At 40.0% G+C, this 23,947-nt stretch overlaps 1 protein-coding gene across 1 annotated transcript in view; it reads left to right on the forward strand.

Moving 5' to 3' along the window:
• The window catches only part of TOPBP1 (DNA topoisomerase II binding protein 1), a 44,270-nt gene extending 21,060 nt beyond the window's left edge, over positions 1–23,210 (forward strand). The window contains exons 11-28 of the mRNA XM_089532799.1: positions 505–797; positions 2,119–2,291; positions 2,739–2,950; positions 4,639–4,919; positions 5,322–5,495; positions 6,722–6,831; positions 8,595–8,718; positions 10,196–10,339; positions 10,984–11,068; positions 11,221–11,413; positions 14,319–14,542; positions 15,624–15,790; positions 17,032–17,146; positions 17,325–17,488; positions 19,180–19,320; positions 20,450–20,539; positions 22,176–22,337; positions 23,006–23,210. Of these exons, the coding sequence (XP_089388925.1) occupies positions 505–797; positions 2,119–2,291; positions 2,739–2,950; positions 4,639–4,919; positions 5,322–5,495; positions 6,722–6,831; positions 8,595–8,718; positions 10,196–10,339; positions 10,984–11,068; positions 11,221–11,413; positions 14,319–14,542; positions 15,624–15,790; positions 17,032–17,146; positions 17,325–17,488; positions 19,180–19,320; positions 20,450–20,539; positions 22,176–22,337; positions 23,006–23,149 (2,996 nt within the window). The 3' untranslated portion in view covers positions 23,150–23,210. The remainder of the gene's footprint in view (positions 1–504; positions 798–2,118; positions 2,292–2,738; positions 2,951–4,638; positions 4,920–5,321; positions 5,496–6,721; positions 6,832–8,594; positions 8,719–10,195; positions 10,340–10,983; positions 11,069–11,220; positions 11,414–14,318; positions 14,543–15,623; positions 15,791–17,031; positions 17,147–17,324; positions 17,489–19,179; positions 19,321–20,449; positions 20,540–22,175; positions 22,338–23,005) is intronic.
• The last annotated feature ends 737 nt before the right edge of the window (positions 23,211–23,947 follow it).

Below are 23,947 nucleotides of genomic sequence, written 5' to 3' on the forward strand. Positions count from 1 at the left end.
GGGGCACAGGCCCCCTGTGAATGTAGAAAATCCGCAAATAACCAAAACATTATTTTTAACTGAGAGAACACCTCTAGGAATCTCTGGGTCCTCCAGTGCAAGTCTGTGGTCAACATCTGCCAGACATTGACCATAGAATTGCACTGAAGGAATTACAAATACCTTGTGGAGTGTTCTCTCTAGGTATCTCTGTGTCCTCCAGTGCGACCTTTGGTTAAAGCTGACCACAGAGTTGCACTGGAGGACCTAGATAATCGTAGAGAGAATATATTAATAAAATCTGTGAATGATCAAATCTGCAAAAGTCAAAGCCACAGATGTGGAGGGACGAGTGTATTTCACATGTTAAAAGGCGATTAGACTCCATTTCTACATAATTTAGGATTAAAATCTTACTAGGAAAGCATTTTCCCCCTTCCATTGTCGACACATCTTTACTTTGAGTGTTATATAACTTCTTTTTAAAAAAAATAAGACTTCTTTACATTTTTACCTTTCTTCCAGTCGTTGCTGGTGGCTGTAATGATACTGATCACACTACCTTTCAAGAAGGAAATGAGTTTACTGCCTTGGGTGAGACATCTCCCATTGTTGAAGGTGCCTTGCTCAGTGGGAAAAGGTTTCTGCTTCAGGGCTTTGGTAGAGAAGATGAATCTTGCATGAAGGCTTTGATTGAAGAGAATGCTGGGAAGGTTCTGTCTCAAGAAAGTAAAGCAGTTGCTGACTATGCAGTGGTTCCCCTCCTTGGATACACTGTAGAGCCAACTGTAGGAGATGTGGTTACAAATACATGGCTGGTAAGAGAAGCTGTAGAATAAATACATGAAATGAAAAAATAAAATGCAAATTCTAAATCTAAACTGAAAAATGCTACATGCCAAATTAAGAATCTTACATGTGTATTGCCTTGTTTTGTTTTATTTCTGCTTGTTTTAATTGTGGAAATTACCACATATGATATATTTGACTTGTAAGAATTCACAGACTGAGACAGTCTAGAGTCTCATTGGAATGTGGTTAGGAGCTATGATCACTTTTGTGCCTGTATATTTTCTTCAGTTAGGATACCACTGATTATTCCTTGAAGTAAGTAGTAGGCTGAAGTATTAAAACACTGATTAATTTTACAGTTGTCCAAAAATTGATGGCTGTTGTTGGTTAAAAAAAATTGTTGTTGGTTATTTGTTGTCAACTACTGTATATTCATGCATAAGGGTTTTTTAGTCAAAAAATTGGCCCCCAAAAACTGAGTTGACTTATCCACAGATCAGTTTAACTCTTACATAAAAAGGAACCATCCCCTAGTACAGCAAGAGTGTAATCTGTGCTGAAAGCACAAACACTTCCCAGCCCTTTCTGACATCCATCCAGCCTTGAGTGTGAACAAAAAACTGTTATGTCTGCTGGAATTTTGTAAGTTTTTTGGCATTGTTAACCATTGTAGATCCTTTGGCGCTATACAGACCGCCAAAAAGGGCGGTCTGCCAGCGTCTTGCTTTGCTGCGCGAGGGAGCTGCAGCGGACAAACCGCGCAGCTCCGTCATGCAGCAAAAAGGACCCGCAAAAAGTGGGCCCTTCTTGCGGCGCCATAAGGACGTCACAGTGCACCAATGCCGCACTCGTGACTCCTTATGACGTTGGAGCGTGTGGACGCTAAGCATCCGTCGCATCAAAATGGCGGTGCCCGTGTGGACAGGGCGCCACTATTTTGCCACCTCCAGTACGTACTAGGCTAATCCTAGTGCGTACTAGGGTTAGGGAGCGTCTGAATGGTGCATGCTCCCTCACCCTACTGCTGCCGCCGCCACGCTACATTTTGCCGGTCTGTATCATGCCTTTGTTACATGCCCTTAAGTTTTACTGTCAACTTATCCATGGGTCATATCAAAATTTATAATTTTGGCCCCAAAATCTGCCTTTGACTTATACATGAGGTCACCTTATGATAAAGTATATATGCTAGTTGGTTAAGATAAATTTATGACAGTCAGACAGCTTTGGAGCAAGTCTTGGGGTTTGCAAAATAATTATTCTGGTTCTGTGCAATAGTATGATTTTTTTTTTGCCCCAGACTGTCTATTGTTTGAATGGTTTCTCTCTGTGTTTCTTTATTGTTAGGTGATGTGTGTAGAACAGCAGTCCCTGCTAGATCCTCAGTCAAATCCGCTTTTCACACCAGTACCAATGAAAGAAGGAACTACCCCATTAGAACAGTGTGTACTGTCTTTCAGCCAATTTAGTGGGGCAGAAAGAGATTCTTTAATATACTTAGCAAATCTGCTTGGTGCAAGGTATGTAATACCCCCTTACATTTGGTTTCTTTTTTGGTATCTACAAAATTTTGAAATATTTAAAGGGAGCAAACACTGTGTGGGATTTTAAAATACTGTTGCATTCAAGTAATGACAATTATAGCTGAACTTTTGAAATATTTAGTAGTCCATAGTTTTAGATTATGTTTTCTTTTTTTAATAAAAAATAAACTGGTGCCTAAATGCTGCTGTTAGTCCTGGATAGAGCAGACCCAGTGAATCAGTGGGATTTGCCTGTACCTTGACTTAGCATTCAGCAGTTCAGTTTACAAGTGGACTCTAACTGGGAGTAACCAACAGGATGCCATCTTAGAGTTTGTTCTTTTTAAAAGAGATGAGTTTATATGACACAGTGTTTCAGATTTTGTTCTAAGGATGATATTTTGTGTGCTTTGTTACGAAAATGTCATCTAATGTTTATTTTAGAGTTCAAGAATTCTTTGTGAGGAAAGCCAATCCAAGGAAGGCAATGCTTGTCAGTACTCACCTGGTAGTGAAAGAGCCAGAGGGCTCCAAATATGAAGCTGCAAAGAAGTGGAATCTCCCAGCTGTTACTATGGCTTGGCTGTTGGAGTGTTCAAGGACAGGAGAAAAGGCCGATGAAAGCAAGTTCCTAATTGACAGTGTAGTCACTAAAGGTTGGTTAATTTGAAACTTGTAGGTGTGTTCAACTAGCATGATTGTATAAGACAGAAGTTAATAATTGGAGTCTGATCATAACCTTTTTCCAGGCATTCTGTTTCTTCACATGATCAGGGAAAAATGGGTTTTGCTGGTAAGCCCCACCTTTCCTGTGTACTATTAGCGTCAATGAAGTGAAGAGCAAATCTCTGAAATGTGGTGCTGTCGCATTTGTGGAGGCTCCTGGTGCAAGTTAGAACCCTTTTAATGTGTTCTCAGGCAAGGTGTTGGAATATGTGGTATTTTAGCTTTAGGATTTCTGAATGGAGTAGGTTGTTGTTGTTGTTGTTGTTGTGTGCCTTCAAGTCATTTCCGATTTATGGCAACCCTAAATCGAACTTATCATGGATTTTCTTGGCAAGATTGTTCAGAGGAGGTTTGCCATTGCCTTCCTCTAAGGTTGAGAGTGTGTGACTTGCCCAGGTTTACCCAATGGGTTTCATGGCCAATCTAGGAATCGAGCCCTGGTTCCCAGAGTTGTAGTCCAACACTCAAACCACTATGCCACATTGACTCCAATGAGGTAAGGTAAGATAATATTGATTTATTTCAACCTGGCTCTAGGCTTGGTTATTGTGGAGAAATGTTTGGATGGGAGGAGTCCGTCCTTTATAGTTTTGCTGCGCATCTTAGCAAAGTTTGGTATCATCAACCCTAGTATACTTCTCACTCACTATTCTGGTATCGAACTAGAAGGCATTATTTTACAGTGGCTCTGGTCCTTGAAGAGGCAGTTTCAGAAAATAGTGCTTGGAAACTCTATGGTAACACTTAGTGAGAGCTTCTCCAGAATTTTGTTTGATGCCACCAGTTTGCTGATTACTGCATCTCTTTTCCATCCCAGTGCAAATCAATGCAATATTAGTAATGAATTAGGGCTTAACTGAAGTTTAATTCAGCCAAGACAGAGAGACAGTATAAATATGGATTTAAACTGTACTGAATGGGATTACAGTCCACTTATTTACAGTTGGACTGTACTCCTGGATTCCCATATTTCGGCAGTGATTAGGTGTGCTTTTGCATGCATGCCTGAGGCTAGTGGCCTGACTGTACCTATACTAGAGATGTCTGATACACACTTTATAAAAACCCTGTTTAAATAACTGTAATGTGTTGTATGAGAACTTGTCTGGTGCAGTAGTTTGAACACTGGAATCAGGAGACCAGGGTTCAAATCACCACTCAACCATGGAAATCCACTGGGTGACATTAGGCAGGACACTCTCTTTCTGCTCAGAGGAAGTCACTCAGAGGCACACAACAGCAACAACAACAACAACAACATATTCTACATGGGGCTGCCTTGAAAGTTATTCAGGAAATTTTATTGGTGCAGAGCGCTCCAGAGCCTGATTGTTGAATAGAAACAATTACAACAAGTAACACTCTTTTAACAACAGTTTTAGCAACACATTATCCTTTTAAAACTTGGTGTAATAATCTTCCATTTAAATGGTATGTAGACGATTGTAAAGAAGGATTAGGAAGTTTAGTCTAGGGGCCTGGTACAGCCATACTACATGCAAATGGCTGTAGGTTTTGTTCCTTGAATTGTTAATCCAGATATTTGTAAAAATTGTACTTAACTGAGGAATAGGCTTTTTAAAAATGATGGTGATTTTATATTTCTAATGCAAATAAGGGAATCAGCTAGATGAAGGACTGACAGATGCTTCACCCTCAAATATGCCGGATCAACCTAACAACCTGTTTGAAACTGAGAAGAGAACAGCTGTAACACCTCTGGATATGAACAGGTTTCAGAGTAAAGCTTTCCAGACTGTTATCTCACACCATATTGGTAAAAAGCCAAGTCCTCCACTGGGTGGAAAACCATTACAGAAAGAACCCTCTCTGCATCTGGACACGCCATCTAAATTTTTATCTAAAGACAAGCTCTTCAAGCCTTCTTTTGATGTTAAGGTAAATTTCTTGAAACTGCATTTCAGTCATGAATATTTTGGGATGTAGTTTAACTGTCTAGTGGCTCTTAGCATGTCAGTAACAATATGTATTGTCTTGTTTAATTAACACAATGCTTGTAACTTACTTGTTGAAAGATGCTTCTCTGTTTATTTAACATGACTAGTTAATTGACTAGAAGAATAGCATTAACTGCCTTAATAGTAAGTAAAACTTTTTTTTAATCTTTCAGAAGACATTTTAAGTGGTCTTTCAGATGTTTTGGTTTCCAGGTCTTAGAAGCCCAAGCCAGCATCACTTGTGGTCTAGCGTTGTGGAAGCCACAGTCCAAAACATCTGGATGGCCAAGAGATATGAGTAGAAATTTTATGTAATAGATAAAGTATTTAAAATTTTCCCCAGGATGCTCTAGCAGCTTTGGAAACTCCAGAAGGTGCCAGCCAGCGAAACAGAACACTGAGCACTCCTCTTTCAGAAGTCATTGGGAGGAACCTAAAAGTGGCTTTAGCAAATAGCACCCGGCAAGCAGCTGCTCTTACTGCTAGTCCTCAGTTGAAAGAGGCACCTCAAGAAATTGTGAGTTTCAGTTTTTAGGCTGTTTAGGCAAATAGGGCATCACTTGTTTTAATATCTTTGGATGCTGTATGTTCATGGGGAAGTTTGACACCCTTAACTCTGTAGCTAGAAGTAATTGTGTCTCAGTGCAGAGAGATGGAAAGTGATTGTTGTGTGTATTTGCTGGAAGAAGTGAAACGACATACTTGCAAATAGCAATGTTGTATGGGCAACCCTGGAAGACATATTTATTGTATGTCAAGGAGATGTAGTGGCCTGTCACTGTTCTCCATGCTACCAAAATGGAGCCTCTTTTCACTTCTTTGAGCAAACTCTTGCTTTGATTCTACTTGTCTTCTAACGTTTCATGCAGGGGTAGCTGTGTTGGCCATTTAACAAATCCAAACAAAAATCCATCAGTGATACTTTTGGTTGGCCAACCGAAATGCACAATATACTTGTTGCAAGCTTTCGAAGCTCCATGGGCTTCTTCATCAGGCAAGATGTTACAAACCAAACATGAGGAAAAAAACAACAATTGGAGATGTTAGTCAGATGCCTGCATATTGTTTCAGTCCTTAGTAAAGATGGTATGTTGGGGAGGATTTGCAAAAGACAACATATAGAAGTTTAAACATTTAGAAGACAAAACTTAAAAGAGATAGCGTGCTGACATTCTAGATTACCTCACTACACTTTTATAGTGCTGCCATTCCACTTTAACTGCTCTGGCTGCTCCTGTTGCATTCTGGGATTTGCAGTTTAAGGAAGGGCATTTAAATTCTCATCCAGAGAGCTCTTAGGCCTCACTGAATTACAAGCCTCAGAATGCAACAGGAGGCAGCCAGAACAGTAAAAGTGGAATAGCAGCACTATAACAGTGTAGTGAGGTAATGTGGCTAGACTTGATAATGTATAGGTAGGAGAATATAGGGAGGAATCTAAGCACCCAGAAGCTTATGCATCTGATCCAGACAAAGGCATAACATGTAGCTGGAACTGCATAAGAAAATGTAAAGATAACAGACTTTGTAGTAGTGTCAGGCCTATGGCTAACACTTATGTAAACAATAATCTGACCAAGGAGTGACATGGTCTTAGAGAAACCTATAAAAATACCTGAATCCTTGAAAACTGGGAGAACGTAAAATGTAAAGATATCATCAGTGGTTCTACTTTACATGGGGCTAACAGTTGGCTTTATGATATGGTTCCTAACTATATTTGTCTTGACTCCACTGGCATAGGTGGAAGAGTCTAAACCTCTAGCGGATGTTGTCATATGTGTGAGTAAGAAGCTCAGTAAAAAGCAGAGCGAGTTGAATGCTATTGCTGCGTCCCTTGGAGCAGATTATAGGTATGTGTAGTTAACAAAATTCTTCATTTGTAAAAACTTTGACATTTTGGTCTCAAGGGTATGATTAGGGGTAATAGTAGTGGTATTTACTGTGCCTAAAGCTTATTATGTGCTATGCAAAGATTACACACACACACACACACACACACACACACACACACACAATCTTTAACAAGCTAACAATCCATACAAAAAGAGCAAAGGATAGAAGGGAAACATGATAGTTTTCTTCCATTTAGTTAAATCACTTTAATTCAACAGATTCTTGGAGGCTATTAATTTTGCTTTCAAGTAACTTTTTCATGTCTGTTTTCTTCAGAAGTGAAACAAAATTAACCATAGAAATCCAAGAGTTTTTTAAAAATAAAAAGTACATGTGTCTTTAAACACACACATGCAAAATCAGTTTATATTTGGATGCTAGAATTGAATCTACAAATGTAAGTGTTAAATTTGGATTAGTATTCATTTTCATATTTCTGAGAAAAAGAATATGGTCTGAAAAGACATTCTAAATTGCTGTATTTATGGATGTATGATGATTTCATTTACCACAAGAAGAAACATTAACAACCAAGGTTTTTCTCATGAGGTGTAATCTTGCCTGCAAGAGGTAGTGGTAGATGTGATATTTCTAAGAGCTATTGTTCTTAATGGTTTGTTTTTAACTGCTTTCAGTTTTATTGATAACTTAATTATATTTTAACCTTTTTAATGTTAATTTTTGTAGTTATATCTGTTTTACCATTTGTAAGCTATCTTGAGTCCAGGACTAGAAAAAAAGAGGATATAAATAAATAAATATAATGATGATAGTGGTGGTGGTGATCATGGCTGGAAGTCTCTTCAGTATTTATGATGTTGTAAGCTAGACCTAGGGACTTATAAATACACTCATCCCTCCATATTTGCAGATTTGATTATTCACAGATTTGATTAATATGTTCTCTCTAGGATTATCTAGGTCCTCCAGTGCAACTCTATGGTCAACTTTAGCCAAAAGTTGCACTGAAAGACCTAGAGGCTCCTAGAGAGAATACTCTACTAAGCATTTGTAGCTCCTCCAACGGAGTTCTGTGGTCAGTGTCTGTCAGACGTTGACCACAGAGTTGCACTGGAGGACCTAGAGAGGTGTCCTCTTGGGTAAAAATGTGGTGTTTTTGTTATTTGCAGTTTTTTCATATTCACAGGGGTCTTGTGCCCCTAACCCTAGCGAATATGGAGGGATAGATGTACTACTATTCACATGTACAATCATAGCACCATTGGCACGATTGCAAATGCCTCCTCAAACCCACCTTGAAAGCCAGGCAGCTGCACTAACTGAAGGAGTTTTGCAGTGCTGGTGAGCAGGGCACTGATGGTTGGCTTGTCCAAACCCTTCTTTCTGGCAAGCCATGGTATGATGAGCAATTATGGCAGGACCCAATAGAAGCCTCAGTCACTGCTTGTCACACCACAGCTTAGTGGCAGGAGGGGGCTGTATGGCACGCTGCTTGGCAGTGCTGGAGAAGTCCTTCAGTTGGTGCAGCTGCCTGGCTTTTAAGGTTACTTTGAGGTGGGTCAGATTAGGAAACAGATTGTAAATTACTGTATGTCATTGTAGCTACATCTCCCATGCAAGATCTTGATTGATGAAGATATTATTCTAGTGTGTGGATGCCTGGGATGCCAAGATAGCATTTTGATATGCACAGATAGCCCCCATTCCATTGGAATTACCAATCATTTAGCACGGAACTGATACCTTACATTTATTCTAGGTGGTGTTTTGATGAAACCGTGACCCATTTCGTCTACCAGGGAAGGCAAAATGATAATAACCGGGAATACAAATCTGCTAAAGAAAGGGGCATACACATAGTTTCGGAACATTGGCTTTTGGAGGTATGAAGACTCAGTTTTACCTCATTCCCCATAGGAAATGGTGGAAAGTGTAGGTTTCACAACAGGAGTTCTGTCCAGTGATATCCCTTGGAACAACCAGCGGCTTTAAGTTCCTTTTTACTGGCTCAAGATTTTAGCCTTTCAAAATAATGATTATGTTTTAGCAATACTTGTTTCCTAGTGTAAGTGCACTACTAAAGTATTGCTTTCTAAGGATGTAAGGGCAATGGGCTCCTGAGTGGGGAATGTGTCCTCAAAGTATAGATGACGAAGACGGGGCACATACCATTGGAGCTAGTTGGTTTTGGGCTGCATATTGTCATTGGTTGGAGCTCAAGTTTGCACTAGATGAGACTAGAGCAAAAACTGTGTAGGTTCCTCCTTTGTATGATTCTCCCTCTTTCTGTGTCATGTCCTTCTTGCATGTATGTTCTGTCTGTCTCACAGTTGCTCTCTTTGCTACTCCTTTGCTTGTACATGTTATCTCTATGCCATTCCTTTGCTCTGCCTCTGTCTATTCCCCCCCCCCCCCCATCTGCTTTTTCCCCTCTCTTCATCTTCATTCAGAAGATCTGGAGAAGGGACAGACCATTCTTAGGTCTAAACTGATCACTTGTAGAGGGGCTTTTGAAATTTGCACTTACTGGTGCTCAATTCTATACTTTAGGATCATGTGACTGTCTCAGACTACACAGTTATAGCAGTATGAGTCCACTTTAGCTGCCATGGCTGCATCCTATGGAATCCTGGGATTTGTAGCTTGGGGAGGCAGTAAAACTGCTTAGCAGAGAATTTTAAATCTTTCATGAAACTACAAATCACAGAACCGTGGCTGTTAAAGTGGAATCATAGTGCTATAATTGTGTAGTGTGACAAAGCCTGTGCTGCTTTGCAAGGCTTACACTTTCCCACCCTCTGTATGATGGCCAAAATTCAGTGCTGAGAAGGTAGAGATCCATTATTGTCTTTGCATTTTATGATGCTTTGATTTTTCCTCATCCTAGAGCCTTATTGCACTGCAAAAGTAAATCAAGAGGGAGCAGCAGAGAAGCCTTTTTGACTGCTTCTCAGCATGACATTGTAGCAGTTCTGTGGGGAGCCAATTGTAAAAGCGTCACATTTGTTGTGCAAGAAACTGTTTGGCAAAAGGGATGCTTTTACAGTTGGCTCCTAAGCCAGTTCCCGAGGGGAAGTGCTACAGAAGTCCTGTGGCAGAAAGACGCTTCTCTGCTGCTTCCTCTCATTTTACTTTTGTAATGTTATAAGGCTCTTCAACGATAAATTCCCGCGCATTCAGTTCACTAAAAGTCCAAGATTCTTTATGATGTTACGAAGTGAGGAAAATTATTGATATTGCCCTGTGCAGAAAGGAAAACGTTTCCCTTTCTTCCAGAATTATTTGCACACTTTCTCAGTCTAGATTTGGAGCAGTAATTTTTTTCTTTTTCTTTACCTTTTTTGTTTCCCCATTTTCCAGAGTGCACAAGAATATAAACGACTACCTGAATCTCTCTATCCTCATACCTATAATCCTAAAATGAGTCTGAATATTAGTGGTGTCCAAGATGACAGATTCTCTGATAGGCTTGACTCAACTGGAAAAATGGGGAAGGAACATGAGGTATAGATAAATGCAATGTTTTTTTTATTAATTACAGTCACCTTCATCTACAGAATAAATAAGAAAACAGCTAATAGCTTTCTAAATTGTTTTCACAATTATTGTGCTAATTCTGGTTATGAAAGTTTCACAAATTTTGCTGATCCATCTATCAGTGAGTCTTTATAGTGAGTCAAGAATGTTATGTTTCAGCTGAAAGTATAAACAGTTTGACAAATGTATGGCCTTTTTAAACTGTTTAAGAGGAGGTTCATATCTTTATGGCAGAGTACATGCTTTCTGTGGATAATAGAAAATTACTTGTAACCAAGTCACCAGCTACTGATCCATCTGGTTCTGTAGCATCTATACTAAATGGCTGTGCTGGCCAAATGGCCGTAATAAAGTTATTATTATTATACTAAATGGCAGCAGCTCTCCAATATTTCAAACAGGGATCTTTCCCAATATGGAGATGCCAGGGACTGAATCTGGTATCTTTTAATGTCATTTTGGCACCATAGAAAATAGACTGGTTTTTTGAAAAGAGGTTTTCTGGTTAAATCTTTGTGTTTAAATTTTGGCTATACTGGTTCTGTCAGCATCTAACAATAGAAAGAGTGTGCTATTTTTTTACTCTGAGATGTATATATCAACTGTTTCAGAATATTTCATTGGATGATAATGATACAGAAGGGCAACTAAAAGAGGCAATTCCTGTTGAAAAAGAAGAAAATACATCAAAAGGAGGTATCAATCTTGTGTCAAATTTTACTTTTCATTTTGAGTTCTTGGAATGTATAGAACTTATTTAATAAATTACTGAAAAAGAGACCCATATGTCTTGAGATGGCATGAAGTAAATTTTATTTTAATTTATTGACATTTATTTTGTGCCCAAGTGTTAACACAGACACTGGAAATGAGGGAAAACTTTCAAAGGCAGCTACAAGAAATCATGACTGCAACATCCCTACCAAAGTTGCAAGGACAAAGGACCTCTTTATCTAGGAATGGATTTGACAGTGATCCAGCAACTCCGGATGGACCTCGTTCTGTGCGTAATGGCCGCAGCAAAGTCTTGGAAGCGCTAAGGTACTGCTTTATCTGGTATACTGAGTATTCAACTACAATCTTTGGATCATTTAACATGATCTGCAGCTGCTTGCATCGTTGAGTCATAAGATTTGGATTAGAAAAAAGGTTGAATTGGATTTAGTCCCGGGCTTCCACAAGAGTAGGTGCTGAACACTGGCATGTTCCAGCTTTAAAAGAAGATTTATTGGTGGTAAACAATGCAGCAGATGGTATATGGCAGAGAAGCATTCCAGGCCTTTTATTGGGGGCAGGGTGATCCAGCATCCCCTCTCTGCCAATTGTAGAATTGGGACCTCAAACTAATTCTAGCCAGCATATCTCCAGCTGGTGCTTAAATGCTCCATCACTAGCTATATGGGATCCCTGGACTGGTGTGCAGTCTCTCCAAACTGAAGTTGATGGAAGAATGACTCCTAAGGGTTACATAATGAAGAAACAAACAAATGGAAGCAAAGTTTGAAAGTGTGACACATCTCCCCCAATCCACAAGAACTGTGCAGTAAGGTTAGTAACAGGAAAATTTACTCCCCCAGTCCATTGTCAGCCTTCATATTTTTGCAAGCCTCGAACTGCAAAGCTAGTGCAAAAAGTATCAAACAAGGCCACTAATACAAATTCACCTTTTCTTTCCCACTGTGCCTCTGTTGATATTTGGTCATGATGCAAACAAGGACTCCAGACTCCTTCTCTCTAGTGGTAGAGGCCCAGCTCCATGTGTGGCTTGGTTGTGAGTCTGGGGTAAAAACATGAGATTGGGTGGGTCACACGTGGCCCTTCAAGCCTGTCTTTGCAGGGCCTGTCAACAGTGGCTTGAAAACCACACTGCCAATCCAGCTGCAGATTGTTTAAAGCCATTAAAAGGGGGGGAAAGGATGTCCCAAGGTCCAGAAACAGCCACTGCTAGATATGGGAAAGTCGCACCTCACCCCCTTGCCTCAAATTTGGGTAGCAAATCACAGGAACCCATGTAAATGCTTTGGCTACTTTGAATGCTGACCTAGGGGGAGGGAATGTGTGTATGTAGTCTACAGGCCATATTTTTCCCACCAAGGTACAGCCTGGGCCCACATTTATCCCCCAGAGAAGCTTCTGTACCTCACCACTTCTCGTTTTGAGAAAGGTCTCTTGTGATCCTAAAAAGGCCAGGAAAGCACTTGGCAATTGTCCCCAACACCTGGAGAGGAAAGAGGTTTTTTAGCTTTCAAAAAATTGAAAGGGTGGGGTGAGGTGTATATGTCCACAGGCCATATTTTGCCCAATCCTCTGTTAACAAGAGCAGAAATAATTTTTTAAGGATATTTTCATAATTTGCTGCCCACGTTTGGCAGCAAACCCCATTAAGGAAACAGAATTTCAGAAAGTCCCAAGATTTTTCTATGATGGCTTTCATATCAAATATGGTTTCTGAGCAATAGTGTTACCAGTTATTTAGACATTGGGTTGTATCAAGCTGTAATCATACTTAGAACAGATGATTGGGGCTACTTTATTTACCATTGATTTTAACTGAAAACAAGGTCTGGATCCAACCCATTAAATTTAATGACTTCAGAGATACCTTTTTGAGTGCTCCTTTATAAGTTGAAGAGGTTTTCTGGTTATTGACAAGTAAATCCATAATTACGTGTTCATAATAAGATACAATTCTTTACATTATTTCCTGATTGTGGTACATGAATATGGTCTATGTCTCTGTATATAGATGGTAGTCTTAATTTTAATGTGTGTGTGTGTGTGTGTGTTTCATCATGTACACTGAAGTAGATAATTTATTGCTATACTATGGTAATTAAAGATTCAACGTGTTCAACAGATTGTAGGCCGGTTAAGTTAGTTACACTTACAGTACAATTCTATACATAATTACTCAGAAACGATTCCCATTGAATTCAATGCATCTTCCTCCTTAGTACAGGTTTGCAGCCTATGGCCCGGTACAGACGGGCCCCGAAGGACGCCCTCGTAACATGCAAGGGGTGCCCCACCAACATTCCCCTCGCACGTGACGAGGGCGTCCTTGCTGCACGGTGCCAAATAGATGGTGCGCATAGTGATGACATCACTGCTGCGTGGCCTCCAGATGGAGCCGCGCAGCAGTAATGTGCTTGTGCCGCCACCAGCTGTTTGCGGCGGTGCAAAAAGGAGCCGCTTTTTAGCAGTCCTTTTTTGTGTAGCCGCGCTGTGCAATTTGGTTGCTGCAGCACGGCTACACAGCAAAGAGAGGCGGCTTTCAGCCGCCTCTTCCTGGCACTCTGTACCGCTCCTTAGTTGCCTTTGCAGTCAGTAGGCCTTAAGTAATAGGCATTTGAATTTGGTGTGGTGCAACTGACTTAGGGCTAAATCCAATATTCTGTTGGAGGAATTCTTGGAACTACCCTCCTTCATCTGTAAAACATTTCTGAAGGGTTTCTGAGCCTTGTGTTACTATTTAGGGGGTACCTGGAAGGCTTCGGGAGGGAGGGAGGCTTGTCCCCTTCATGGTTTTGCCAACTGGAATTCAACATTGGGTCCTGCCCTGAAACTGGATCTACCCTGATGGAGCAGGGCCTCATTGTTCACTAGCAGCTCAATGTTTTGTACCTGGGATTTGATAGGAATTGCACCAGAGCCCCAAAACAAAACTGGAAGTGGGTGGAAACCCCTTTTGTTTTGTAAACATCCTCTTTGTTTTTATTTTAGGGGGTGAGAGTGGGGGTAAAACAAGGATAATCCCTATTCCTGAAATTTCCAGAAGTAATTATTTTTTGCTTATCAGCCAATGTTTTCTTTTTGGTGAGAGGCTCCTTGAAGAGTAATTCAGGGAGAGCCTGGGAGGACAAAAAGTCCCAAGGAAGACATGCACAATTTCAACTCCTTGTCTTCAAATGCTATGCAAAACTGTCTTGTTTGTTTTGTTCCTTAGGCAGACTCGCCAGATAGTGACTGATGTCAATACAGAGCCATCCCAGAACGAACAGATTATTTGGGATGATCCAACTGCAAGGGAAGAGAGGGCGAGGCTTGCCAGCAATATGCAGTGGCCCAATAGCCCTTCACAATGTTCCGAACAAATTCAAGGAAATGCAGTAAATTTGGGTGACAGTTCACATAGAAAATCCTTGAGTGATACAGAAATTGCTCAAATAGGTAAGAAGAAGCTGGCATGTCTGGCTTGCAATGCAGCCTTTCATGAGATGAACTCTACACAATAGGATGACTTGAGTATCAATCAGTTTCTTGGGACTTGGTCTGCACAGATAGCTGGCCATATGATTCAAAACAACTTGGGTTATTTCACTTTGGATGGACAGCTGTATTTTTCAACGCTTACCTGTTTTTTGTTTAAATCCCTACACATAGAAGCTATCATACCTGTGAGAAGGCTTAGCTAAAATTCTTCTTTGTTATTCAGCTTTCTCCTCCTCAGTTTTTTCTTTCTTAAAAAAGAGAAACTATTCAATTATCTGAGCTCCCTACTTGGACATCAGTAGAATTGAGGAACTTTTCTATTATATGGAGTGTTATTTATGTGGACTGAGCCAAAACTTTATGGACCTTCACAGAGCCTGCTTCATAGTGACTTGTGTGATTTCTGTCTCTGTATCAATGCATCAGCAGTTTCTTGTCAGCTAACTATAGGTTTCCTTAGTGTTAAAGGGGATACTTATTTTAGGATGCCAGCATTTGCTTTTTCTGTTCTTATATTCCTGGTATATTTGGAATCCCTTTCTCACTTTAATGTTTTAGGGTAAGAAGGAATTGAGGAACTTGCATTAACGGTGTACTCAGAAGAGAATTAGGCAGGGAATATAGCCTGTATGTAATCGGGGATGGGAAGTATTTTTTAAAATTAATCAAACATTCAGAAGAGAGTTCTTGTTATGGTCAGTACATCACCAAACACCTTGGGTAGTAAAATTAACACCACATATGTTTTAACTAAAATTTTGGAATCACTGAACAAGTATAGCAACTGCACTGTGATTTTATGTAGACAGTTAAAATTTAGGCCACAATTCTAATCGTGCTTACTCAAAAATCCAATTAAAACCAATAAGAAGATGTCTGACTAATGTTTTTGAGATTATGGAGAGGACAAAAAAATCTTATAAACTGCTCCTTTTAAAGATTCATACTTAATCCATACTTAGGGAAAGGCCATTCTCACTTATTCTAAGAATTGTTCAATTTTGTCTTTGTGTTCAAATAGTGATTTTCTGTTTTCCAGGTGTTGATGATCCTGTGAAAACAGATACAGTTAAGGTTCCAGGATCCCCAGTGTGTAGAAGTCCAGAAACCCCCCAAAATGAAGATCATCTGATCCCAACTCCATTGGCACCCACCATTGCCTTTCCACTGGCAAACCCTCCTGTTGCTCCCCAGCCAAAAGAAAATGTATGTCATATGACATTGTATTTATTAATGTACTGTGTGTCAAGAAGTTATATTGGAGTGTTCATTTTAATTCATCAATAAGCTAGTGTTAAATTATAGATAACAAATTACAACGGACAGTAAGCATTTTTTAAAATCTTAGTAGCTTTGCAACAATTACATGGGCGGGTTATATACTGCCATATAGTATGCGCAGAGCGCGTACTAGGGTTAGGAAGGGGCGGTGCTTCTGCACCCCCTAACCCTAATACGCGCTCTGCGAGCACAATATGGTGGCAACCGTTCAACACGGCCGCCGCCATATTGACGTAGCAGACGCTGTGCGTCCGCACGTTGCGCGGCGCTTATGATGCCGCGAGTGCGCCATTGGCACCTCGCGGCATCATAACCGCGCCACGAGAAGTGCCATTTTGGCGTTTCTTTTTTGCTCCGCGTGGGAGTCGCGCGGTTTGGCTGCTGCGGCTCCCTCGTGGAGCAAACAGTAGCGCCGGCAGACCGCCGCAAAGCGGCGGTCTGTAATTCACCTTAAAGACCTTTTGTAATCTTCATGGTTAGAGAAAGAGTAATATAAATGTTGAAACACAGGGGAAATATCTGTAGTTCATTTAGTTAAAATATTTGCATTATGAGGAGTAGAAGTTCAGGAATTAGTTTTACTAACTAGGCTTTCAAAGGTCTGACAGATTTGTTGAAAAGTTTGCAGCCTTATTAAATCCAAGAATTAAACTTTAATCCAGTGTAGCATTCTGGCTTTGTGCCACTGAATTTGCTAGTTTCTTGTATTGTATATGGATATGGACTTCTATTATGTACGTTATTATTTAGAAGAGATTTAAGCATGATGGATGTCCGAGTTGCTCCTTTTATAATAACCAAGCATTCTTTCCACAGGCTTACTAACTGGTCCAAAACACACTGCAGAAATAATCCAGTTTGAGACCGCTTTAACTGCCCTGGCTCAGTGCTACGGAATTCTGGAAACTGTAGTTTAGTGAGACATTTAGCCTTCTCTTTCAGAGCTCTGGAGCCACACTAAATTACAGTTCCCAGGATTCCCTAGGACTGAGCCATGTCAGTTAAAGCAGTCTCAAACTGGATTATTTCTGCAGTGTGTTTTGGACCAAAATTACTTAAATGTATGCTTGAGTTAAATTTTATGTGGGAATATGGATGATGGGACAGTTTTTTGGGCATAAGATTCATTCCTTTGTCTATTTCCCCACTGGAACTGTTGCCTTCAGGCCATTAAAATAGATGCAAAGGCCTCCGAAGAACCAGAAAATCAGCGTAAATTTCAGCTGTCTTCCCTTAACCCTCAGGAACGAATTGATTATTACCATCTGATTGAGGAACTAGGTAAGATACACAAAGCTTCTGCAGTTCTGTGACTAGATTCTAGTTCTGCACTACATGCTGTTCAAAACAAGTATGCCCCACTTGTCTGATAAGCACTACAAAACACCTCTTTATAAGTTTGCCTGTTCTGTAGTAAGGATTACCTTTTTAAATGACTGTGATTAAAAATTATTTTTAGGTGGAGTGGTACTTGAGAAGCAGTGCTTTGACCCAAATTGTACACATACAATTGTGGGACACCCTCTTCGCAATGAGAAATTCTTGGCATCCATGGCAGCTGGAAAGTGGGTGCTTCATCGTTCCTACCTAGAAGCATCCAGAGCAGCACAGTGCTTTGTAGAGGTATTGCTAACACTGTTAAGGGTATAGCAGTTTGTTTAAAACTCTTTTCCACATTAATGTTGTGTCCATTCTAAAGACAAAATGCAGCGACCTTGTTCAGGCTAGGCTGTTATGGATCTGGCTAGTGTCTATATCAGGGATGAGCACCTTCTTGGAACTGGGGGATGAACAGTGCCCTTCCAACCCACCAGGGCCTACGTCATTGTTAATGTTCGTGCCAGAGTACTGTCATGCACCACAGAGTGGCTGATCAGAGCATGTCCTTTTCTCCTGGAAGGGAAGAAAATGGCAATAAGGGGGTCATTGGGGTTTTTTTGTGTGTTTTTTGTAGCAGTGTGTGCGGCCCACATGTTCCACAACCTAGGTAGACTGCCCAGAGAGTCCTGTATACCAATCTTTCCCAATGGAGTGCTCTCCAATTGTTTTGGATCATCATCATCATCATCCTCATCCTCATCCTCATCCTGCTTTTCTTCCAATAGTGGGACTCAAGGTGGCTAATAACATATTTAAAACAATATAAACTAAAGACTATACAAAAACAGTAATAAAAGTAAATATATAAGATAATGTATAAAATTTAAAAATACAACAATTATTCCCTCGTCTAAGGGAAAATTTGGTGAAACACAAATAACCACCCATGCTAGGCTATTAAAAGCAGCGAAGGGGGGACCTATCTGGAACCCAGTTTTCAGTTTGCCTTAGGGTCGCCATAAATCAGAAATGTCTTGAAGGCAAACAGCAACAATCTAGGCCTTAATATCATAATTTTAAGCAGAACAATTTAAGTTTTAAAAGTAATGCATCTAAAAACAACCTGACTTCATCTACTTTATTTTATTAATTCATACAATCATTTATGTGCCATTAGGCCCATTTCTGGTTTATTATGTGGTTTCAGATTAACTCCTCCCTGCAGGAACCCTCTCACAGGGTTTACTTGGCAAGATTTTATTTTATTATGGTATTTATACCCCACTCTTCAGCCCTAAAGGCTATCAGAGCGGCTTACAATTATTTTTAATTAGAGGGTTCCCTGCCCTCAGGCTTGTTATTGGCTTGCTCTGAGACAGAGGGAGTGTGATATGGTCACAATCACCTAGTGAGTTTCCATGACTGAATAGGGATTTGAACTCTGGTCTCCTAGTTCACCGCTCACCGCAGTGGCTCTCCTTGTTTCTGGTAGAAAATACTAAATACTGCTACAGTTTTTATTTTGTGTGGACATTAAACATTACAGTCGTAAATAAATACTTTCTTTTATTTAACCAATTTGCTATGGCCTGGCCTTCCAAGTGAAATTTCACTCAGAATGCTCCTGCATTCTGCAAATGATTTTTGTCATTTATTTCAAGAATACTTTTTCATGCCACAGGTTGGGCTGTTTTTGAAACTAATGTGAATTTTAGGAGTAGTTTGCAATGTGACACAAGGTTGGGGAGGTGTCTCCCACAAAAGGAAGTCAATGTCCTGTTGGACCCACACAGCCCCCGCAGAAGATATCCAAAGAAGCTTTCTAGCTTGTGTGCTTGGTATGTAAATGCTTAGAAAAAAATAAGATCTGTTCCTGTTATCCTGAGTATGACTGCCCTCAGGTACCTTGGTACTGGGATTTCCTCTTAATATTTCTACTCAACTTGGCAGGATTAACTAGGAATAAAAGTATGGCCTTATGTCTTCAACTCTAGGAGGAAGATTATGAATGGGGAAGCAACTCCATACTCAGTGTTCTGCCTGGAATCAATGTAGTCCAGAGGAAATTAGCAGTTGCAGCAATGAGGTGGCGGAAAACAATTCAGAGACGGAGAAAGGAAAATGGAATTGCTGAGGTATACACTTGTAATGTTTCTTGTATCCAGTTGTGTCTTCTCTGCTGACAAGGTGCTTTTCTTCAGGAGAAGCTGCTTTGAGCTGTGTGGTTTTCATAAAGTTCCCTTTTCTTCTGCAACCCCCTGTACTTTCTCCCTTGCCTCTCCCAAAGCTAGTGGAGGAGTGTGTGTGTGTGCAGGGGCAAAAAGGGGAGATGGGTGATAATTGCTTCTCCCCTACACCTTTGCCATTCATAGATGTCGCCAATCTAATTCTTCTAAGAATTAGAGATGTTACTGGAATCATACTCATGTACTCTGAATTTTCTTAAGATGAGGCAGTTTTGACAGTAGCTTTCATTCCAGAGCTTCCAAATCATGAGAGATGTAGTTGATGGTGTCTTAATAGAGCCACAGTCTTTAGTACATGGATGTGCACAGGAATCAACAATGGCAGCCATTTGCATCTGTAGATTGTCTGCAGTGAAAGCCATCTGGGTGTGGGTTAACTCTTGCCACCCAGGACAGCATCTTTAAACTACAGTTGCTTGTGGATGCGTTTTTTGTGTGCATTCATCTCTTGATAGCACTGTAAAATTGTGTTTGCTGAATTCACCTGCATTTCCCAAAGACGTTTCTTTCCTTGTGTATTACATTGACACCCATTCTATACATTGTAACAGAGATACATTAATGCTACTGACATGTAGCTAGATATAAAATGCAGTAAAATAGCCATGGAAGATGAGGCTGAATCTGGATTGGAACTGCGGTTGAGATAACACACACACACACCCGCCAGCTATTGCTTATGGAAAGCGAAATACACAGGCAGTTTTTGCCCCCATGTTACTTTTCCTCAGTCAGTAGGAGCTTCACAAGCCATTTAATTGAGATAATTGATGTGTGGGCTGGTTAGGAGAAAATACGTGGATACTGCACAACCCTCCTATTGAACAGATGGGATTGGGGATGCAAAAGGTGAGGGACTTGGAATGGCTTTGTGACTTATGGGGCCACGGACTGAACTTTGTCCATTTTGATTTAGACTGGTCCTGACAAGAGATGAAATATATAAATGAATGGTTAGAGATGAAATTTATTTCATCATGGCATTACATTTTTTTTTAAAATGGCTCTGTCTTTCTAGGGAGCATTTAGTGGTTGGAAAGTAATTTTGAATGTTGACCCAGCCAAGGAGGCAGGCTTCAAACGTCTTCTAGAGTCAGGAGGAGCAAAGGTGCGTATATGCTTGGCTGGTTTTTTTGAGACTAATTGATATTTGTAGTCAAGCACAGGGCTGCTTTTAAACTGTATGTAAGACAGTGTCTCAAGGCTCCTCTTCAGACCATTGGTGGAGTGCAAAGCAAAGAACTTCTCTTATCACCATATGTTTTAAGCTATGGATGCAATCCAGATCAGCTAAAAATATTCAAAGTTTGTTCTCTGTCTGTTGTAAGTTATAATGGTAGCATCCATTACTTTTCCTTGGGAAAATAGAAAGGGGGAGAAAATGTTCTGACCGAATCCAGAACTCTCTCTTCCCTAATCCTGTTTGATTGGTATTTGAACTCTGTCTAAATAGAATATGTTAATCCTTATAAGCATACAGCTTTGACTTAGCTTTTGCCCCCTTTGTTAGTTGTCTAAGAAATCCCCACCATCCTAAGTCTTCTTTTTAGTTATTGGCTTTGTAAGATCAAGGAGAAAGATGTAGCAAAAACTCTTTAGAATGGCTTTAGAGCAGCCAACATTTGTGTGTTTTTCTACAGGGGTGTGTGGGTGTGTATGTGTCTGTTTGGGGGGGGTGCCCCTGCCCCCCATATCACCCATTGCAAAAAAAATTGCACACACCATTTCTTTAATTTCCAATGCTCTCTAAGAAAACAGTGAGGGCATTTTTGCCATGTTTTAGACCCCTTGGGCCATTTAAGGCCCAGGAGAGGCCTTTTTTTCGAAAGAGGAAGTGACCAGAAGACCTTTAAGAAAATCTTTTTGTGGGCCTAAAACAGTCAAGCCCAAACGCAGAACATGCCCCCCAAACCTTAATTTTTCCAACAGAGCCTTGAGTCCAGTGGATGTTGTATCGTTATCACAAGATCATTCACATAAGCCCTCAATTTATACCCTTCTTTTTTTACACTCACTCCACGGATTCTGTCATCTTGTCTAATATCTCTCAAAGTGTCCAATGCCCAAATAAAAAACAAAGGTGAAACGAGGGCATCCTTGTCTGGTTCCCTTTCATATCCCAATCAGTGTTGTGATGTTTCCCAAAATCTGGTCACAGTGATATTCCAAATATTCAGTGATACTGAAAACAACTATCACATTATTCCTTAGTTGTATTTTTGGCAAAAATTCACTCTGGTCCAACAGTTTGAGATCTCTTTCACCATCCTGGCTCTGTGCTAGGGAATCCTTGGAATTGTGGTTTATTGTAGCACCAGAGCTCTCTAACAGAGAAGGCTGTATGTCCCACAACACTACAGTTCCCAGAATTCCCTAGCACTGGATTATTTCTGCAGTGTGTTTTGGACCTCTGATCCTCGTGTTTTGAGAGAGAGGTTTCCTTAGTCTGTTTTCCAAAATAGTGCTAAATACGGGGAATTGTTTAATAATGAAATAGGTCTGCAATTTTTTTGTTAATGTTGTATTTGTGTCTTCTTTATGAATGTTTTGTAGGCATTTCTCCAAGAGTCTGGCATTCATCCTTTTCATAATTATCACACACTATCAGAGACTATGCCTTAGGCTTTTGAGTTGAAAAAGACTCAGCTGGGGATTGATAGTAGGAAAATACATGCAGGTGGGGCAAGGGGCAGACTTATTTAAGTGGAAGTCAACTAGAATTTCTTATGTATTTGAATCTATAGGTGCTTCCTGCTCATTCTCCTCCTCTCTTTAGCGAAGTTACTCATCTTTTTGCTGATTTCAATAAACTGAAGCCAGAGGATATAAGAATTGATGTTGGAGAAGCAGCTCATCAAGGCGTGAACTGCCTTAGGCCAGAATACATTGCTGATTACCTTATACAGGTCTGCATACCAGTGGAATAATACAACTTCTGTAACACATTTAAAGAAAAATTATGTATCTGGAAATGTCAGAGTTGTAATATATTACCTCTGAATGCTGGATGTTTGTTTTTTCCATGCAGACTTTACCATTCCGTGGTTTGAGGAAAAGCTTGTGCATAGTTAAATAAAAGTCTCTTTTACTATTTGCATTGTGGATTATGGTGATGAAGTTATACATCACTGATTTGATAGTTTAAAACTTGATTTTCCAATATGAGAAAGTTATTGAGTCATAAGGTGCTTTCTCCAGTGCCTTTTAAACACTATTTCCTTTTAAACACCAACAGCCAACAACAGCTCTGACAGTAGTGAAATATGGAGTGAGGCAATATGTTGTTAGGGAGATTAAATTAGTAAGTGTGAAAAGAGAAATGTCAGCTAAAGAATCTGAGGCTAAACGTTGAATTTTAAAAACCATTTGGTCTTAATGTGTATATTGATAATGTAAAGTATTTAAGGAGGCTCAGAGCAACAAATCTATTCATTTATATCCTACTTTTCTCCCAAATGAGCTCGTCGTTAAAATGTAATTACTTAGGGTTATCATTAGACAAAAATAACTTGGAGGAACACAACAAACTAGTCCTTGCAGAAGAATCTTTAATGATTAAACCCTTTTTTTAAAGGAGCTACCACCGCCAATGGAAAACTATCGTTTGCCAGAAGCTGCTGCCTATCTTCAGAATGGAAAAGAACACAGAACTGGATCATCTCAAAAGCGAAAAGCTCCTGAAGAAACACACACAGTAAAGCGATTCAGAATGCACTGATATGACTGTACTCCTTTTAAATATGCATTTTCAATTTCTATTTATATTAATTTTCTTTCAATATAAAAAGGTCATTAAATGCTTCTGTAGTATTTTGTGTGTTCCTTTTCAGATTTTCTCCTTTCTTGCATTTAAAACCAAATTTTAGCACACACTTGATAGGGGCTCTGTGGTCTGGTATTTAATTCTCTAAGCAGTTTAACATCTAAAAAAATAGTCAAAATATTAAAAACCATTCCCTTTAACAGAACCCACCAGAAACCTCTAATGTCTGCCTCTTTCGTATTTCTTCCCCTGGGACAGTTGGTGATTGCCATGTTAGGGGATATAATCCAGATGGAATGTTATTTTCATCTGCCTCTTTGTGGTATGTTTCTTCTTAACAAGAGAAATAAGCGTTCTTCTTGATGGTGACAAATGGAATTGTGTTTCAAACTTAGTTAGGTTTTGTAAGTGCTAGTTTAGAACACAAGCAACGCTGCAGTTTTCAGCATCAGTTGAATTTGCCAGTGTTTTGTGATGTATCCTAGGGTACTGATGGGGCAGCTCACTTCCCTAGTGTAGAGGGAAGCTAGGTGCAGACAAAAGGATGTCTAGAACAGTTTCCTATCTAAAACATGGAAGCCCTTTTCAGGATTGCTCAAATACCTTTACAGAATTGGGATGATGTGTATATAAACCTTAAAATGGGAGGTATACAGCTTTTGCGTCATATACAAAAGACTTTGCTTGGGGCGAAGCTAGCACTCAGTAACTTTCCTATATAACTGCAGTCTCAGGCTCTGGAGCTTGGCACAT

The sequence above is a fragment of the Sceloporus occidentalis genome, unplaced genomic scaffold (assembly GCF_023333645.1).
Source record: "Sceloporus occidentalis isolate IW3139 unplaced genomic scaffold, rSceOcc1.0.p SCAF_7, whole genome shotgun sequence".
Classification (NCBI taxonomy): domain Eukaryota; kingdom Metazoa; phylum Chordata; class Lepidosauria; order Squamata; family Phrynosomatidae; genus Sceloporus; species Sceloporus occidentalis.